This window comes from Myotis brandtii, unplaced genomic scaffold (assembly GCF_000412655.1).
Source record: "Myotis brandtii unplaced genomic scaffold, ASM41265v1 scaffold1572, whole genome shotgun sequence".
Classification (NCBI taxonomy): domain Eukaryota; kingdom Metazoa; phylum Chordata; class Mammalia; order Chiroptera; family Vespertilionidae; genus Myotis; species Myotis brandtii.
This window is the reverse complement of record NW_005355718.1, coordinates 1,499-6,211: the sequence shown is the minus strand read 5'-3', so window position 1 is coordinate 6,211 and position 4,713 is coordinate 1,499. Positions and strand designations below refer to the sequence as shown.

The window sequence follows — 4,713 nt, the reverse complement described above, 5'->3', positions numbered from 1 at the left end:
GTGTGTTCCCTCCCTGGACCTCCATGGCTGGACAGTCCAGAGGACCAAGGCAGAGGTGGAGGGAGGCTGGAGGGAGTTTGGGTGGGGGCAGAAAAGCATTCAGGCCTGGGGTTCATGTGTCTAAGAATGCCTGTCACCCTCACACCCCCTCCCAGGCTGGTCCTTCGACTGTGGACCGAGGACAGCCAGAGCCTCATCCCCATGAGCGCCAAGTTTGGGGCCAGCCTGGAGCTGTGTGGACACTTGCTCAAGTCCGCCCGAGACCTAGGCCTGGCTGTGGTGGGAGCCAGGTAAGAGCACGGACTCTCCCTCCTGCGAGGCAGGGCTCCTGGTCCCCACGCCTGTCTACAGCCTCTGACTCCCTGGGTGCCCTCGGGTCAGCGTGGCCCCTCTGGGCCTCTGGTGGCTCCCTGTGGTCCTCAGAAGAGGAGGTGGGTGTCAGCTGCTGGGAGGGTGGGGCAGGCAAGGCACTGGCCTTGGGTGTAAAATTTAACGGGATGCCGAAAACTTTGTACTGAAAATAAATAATGTTTAATACAGTATTTAAAAAATTATGCAGAAAAAATCCATGATGAGAGAATATGAAATTTTAAATCAATACAGGATTGGCATTGCTGATATTTCTTTTTCCTATGGGTCCAATTACTGTTAACTAATCTTGTCTTTAAAGTTTTTGTATTTTATTCATTATGGATATTTTGCATCAGCAGGTTTGATCTCTTGATGGGGTGTGTATAGGAGGCAACCAATTGAGGTCTCTCTCTCTCTCTCTCTCTCTCTCACTCGCTCTTCCTCTCTCTATAATATATACAGACGAGAGTCCCGGTGCACAAAATTTGTGCAGTAGCGGGTGTGTCCCTCAGCACAATCTGCACCCTCTCCAATCTGGGACCCCTCGGGGGATGTCTGACTGCCTGTGGGATCAGGCCTAAACTGGCAGTCAGACATCCCTCTCACAATCCGTAACTTCTGGCTCCCAACCGCTCGCCAGCCTGCCTGATTGATGCCTAACTACTCCCCTGCTGGCCCAATCGCCCCCAACTGCCCTCCCCTGCCAGCCCGGTGTCCCCCATCTACACTCCCCTGCCAGTGTGGTTGCCCCCAATTGCTCTTCCCTGCTGACCTGGTCGCCCCCAACTGCCCTCCCCTGCTGGCCCGGTCTCCCCAACTGCACTCCCCTGCCAGACTGATCACCCACAACTGCCCTCCCCTGCCGGCCTGATCAACCACAACTGCCCTCCCCTGCCGGCCTCTTGTGGTGGCCATCTTGTGACCACATGGGGGGGGCCATCTTGTGCGAGGGTGTGATAGTCAATTTTCATATTACCTCTTTCTTATATAGGATAGTGCATGAAGGTTACTATGTTGATTGCTCAGAGCTTTGGTGCCCCCTTGAATGTTGTACCTGAGGAGCGTCCTCCCTCACCTCACCCCACCTGCCCCTGAATGGGTCCTCTGCACCCCCTGGCGGATGGTTTGAGATTTGGGGTTCGGATCACATGCATTCCAAGGAGGAAAAGTAGAGGAGTCACTGCCGCGAGGCTTTGCGAGGGGTAGCTAAGAGAGGTGACTGCCCAATAACCACGAGAGCCCCAACTCACAGAGTGTCATGTGGTGTGTGTCTCTGGGGTCCCCATGTGCACAGCCAAGGCTGTGCTTCCTGTGGGTGCCCACGAGCTCCATGTAGTCGCATGTGTCCCCGTGTCTGTGTCCACGCTGGTTCACATTGTGCCTGTGTGGCTGTTTCTGAATGTGTACCTCCTCCTGCTGACCCTTGCGTTTCCTCGTGTGTTTCTGCACCTGTCACCGCACCTGTGCTCAGCTTCCACGTGGGCTCGGGCTGCCAGAATCCCCACAGCTTCGCACAGGCCATCGCTGACAGCCGGCGGGTGTTCGAGATGGGCCGTGGGGTCGGGCATGACATGAGCATCCTGGACATTGGAGGGGGCTTCCCCGGAGTTGAGGGCTCTGAGCCGGAGTTTGAGGAGGTAAGACAGGAGGAGGAGAGGGCGTCTGGGGGCCCCAGCCTGGGTTTATTGCACAGAGTGTGTGTTTGTGTACAGGGAGCTTTTGAAACTCAGTCCTGTGCCTGCATGTAGCTGGGCTTTGTGTTGGTTGAGAGGTCTCAGACTCTACATGTGTGGCCTCTGTGCATTTACACATGTGTGTGTGTGTGTGTGTGTGTGTGTGTGTGTGTGTGTGTGTGTGTGTTTGCATGGGCCTATGTGGTTCTGTACCTTCTATAGACGTGTTGGTTACTACCCCTGGTAAGGCTACAGTCAGATAGAGGTTTCCTTACTGTATCCCCCACACCCAGGGGACAGTTTTCCTTTGCTGATCACCTATTGATTTCAATGTTTCCAAGTCAGATCTCATGGTGCTACAGCCTGGTCACTAGGCTTGTGCCCTCGGGCACTTCTCCCCTCTGGGTCACAGTCTTTACCTATTTCCTCCCCTTCACAGGGGATGCTGACACCTTCCCACAGAGCTGTCAGGGGAATGAAGAGAGAAGACGCAGGGAAAGACCCCGCACAGGGACTGGCCTCACAGGGCTCGGGTCTGTCCCCACAGATGGCGAGAGTGATCAATGCTGCCCTGGCCCAGGACTTCCCCGAGGGGACCGGCATTGAAGTCATAGCGGAGCCAGGCCGCTTCTACGCGGCACCTGTCTGCGTGGCCGCTGTCAACATCATCGCCAAGAAGGCTGTGCTGCAGCCTGGTGGGTGGGCCCGGACTGGGCAGGGAGCGCTCTGTCCAGGGGTCCCCAGGCCTTGGGGGCAGGAGGGACAGAGGGTCTGAGTTCCACCCTGGCTTCCTCATTCGGGGGAAACATGCTTTGATTTAGCTACAGGATAGAGCCTGTTAGTAACGTTACTGTGTTGTTCTCAGAGAGCCTGGAGGGAGGCATTGAGGGTCTTTATTCTTCCTGTGTCTGGAGGGGAAGTCTGAGAGCACAGCTCATGGGCCACAGCCTCCCCTGCTGGTATGCACCTTACTGTTACCAAGCAAGCATTTTCTAACAGGCGTGGGGAGTTTTAGAACCCAAGTTCTAGTGAGTAAATAATATTTCTGCAACAAACATATGAGGAAATATTGTCGGTACCATGGCCGGGAGGTTAAGGGTGACATTTGTAGGGTAACAGTAAATGATATCGAGGTCAACCATCTCAGGAGAGTTATTGATTGTTTGTTATTTGGGGGACAGAGTTGGGTGGGGTTGCTGTCCACACAAAGTGAGCTAAGTAGAAAAGTGCATGTTGAGCTAGAAGAGACTCACCTTCTGGGTTAGTGCCCTTTACTTTGAAATGTTATAACCATCATATAAATATTTCTAAATAATTTCTATTTTATTTTTCAAATATATTTTTATTGATTTCAGAGAGGGAGAGAGAGACAGAAACATCAATGATGAGGGAGAATCCCTGACTGGCTGACCCCTGCACATTCCACACTGGTGATGGAGCCCTCAACTCAGGCAGGGTTCCCTGACCTGGAATCGAACCATGACCTCCTGGTCATAGGTTCATGCTCAGCCACTGAGCCATGACAGCGGGCTCTAAGTCATTTTAATCTTTTTTCTTATCCTTTGGACAAATGCCCTACCCACACCTTTGTAACCCTGAAGGCAAGGGGGTCCACTGATTTCATTTCCTCACAAAGTGTCTCATTAGAGAATGTTGTGATTTGGAGCATATGATTTCAGCCATCATTTAACAAAAGCCCGAGTTATGCATATTATGGCTTACCATTGTTGTCTTCACAATAGCATGAGCTGCCAGTGGTTAAGGATCTATTATGTGAGCAATTACTGTTTTACCTCATTTCTGCTCAGCCCTCCTGTGAGGCAGTTTGGGGCCATTCCCATTTTGCAGGCAGAGATCTGGAGGCTCAGAGAGAGGAAGTGACTGTCTGAGGCTGCACAGCCAGCTCGTGCACAGCGGCGCCAGGTCTGTCCGACCGAGAGGCTGCTGCCCTTGTGTTTGCAGATATGCCAGCTGAGCGGAGCGCCCAGCCTCAGGGCTGCCATGACTAACCCATGACCAACTGGCTTAGGGACAAGTGGGGCTGTGGGCGCAGGAGGCTAGATCAGTGCTGGCAGCTAAGAGAGAGCGGGGACAGGAGTGATTCACACCAGGAGAAGATGGTGGTGGTGGTGGTGGTGAGGGTCCCAGGGAGAGGAAACCAATAATCAGAAAGATCTGGGCATCTAAATGCTCAAAGGGTATGGAATGGCCCCAGTGCCCACAGAAACCAGTTGGAAAGATTAAGGAAATCAATGTCTAAAGTCGGACTAGCAGTGGTTCTTCAGAAACTGGTTGGCAGTAGTTCATGTCCTAGGGTCTGTGGCTGTAGGTGAGCATCAGCTCGATGTACATCAGAGTGTGTCGGAGCTGGGGAGAAGTCGCCATGTGCTCAGTGAGGCATCAACAGAGGCAGAGTATTTAGAGGGAAGGAGGTGACAATTACGCTGCTCTCTGACTGTGAGAGCCGGGCACTGACAGGGGCACTAATCTCAGCCCTGCCACCTTCTCCTGTGTAACTTCTGGCAAGACTTAGTTTCCTCAAATGTACAGTAGTGATTATTGTTCCTACTCAGAGTGTTGTTAGGAGGATGAAATGATTTAATATGTGCAGACAGGTTGGAACAATGCCTGGGTTACTTGTACAATCATTGTTAGTGGCAGTAGCAGCCGCAGCACTCTGATGAGGTGC

At 52.8% G+C, this 4,713-nt stretch overlaps 1 protein-coding gene across 1 annotated transcript in view; it reads left to right on the top strand.

Annotated features, from left to right (window-relative positions):
* The window catches only part of LOC102257273 (ornithine decarboxylase), an 8,387-nt gene that overhangs the window by 2,317 nt on the left and 1,357 nt on the right, over positions 1-4,713 (top strand). Inside the window, exons 4-6 of the mRNA XM_005862012.2 lie at positions 156-290; positions 1,823-1,988; positions 2,572-2,738. Of these exons, the coding sequence (XP_005862074.2) occupies positions 156-290; positions 1,823-1,988; positions 2,572-2,738 (468 nt within the window). The remainder of the gene's footprint in view (positions 1-155; positions 291-1,822; positions 1,989-2,571; positions 2,739-4,713) is intronic.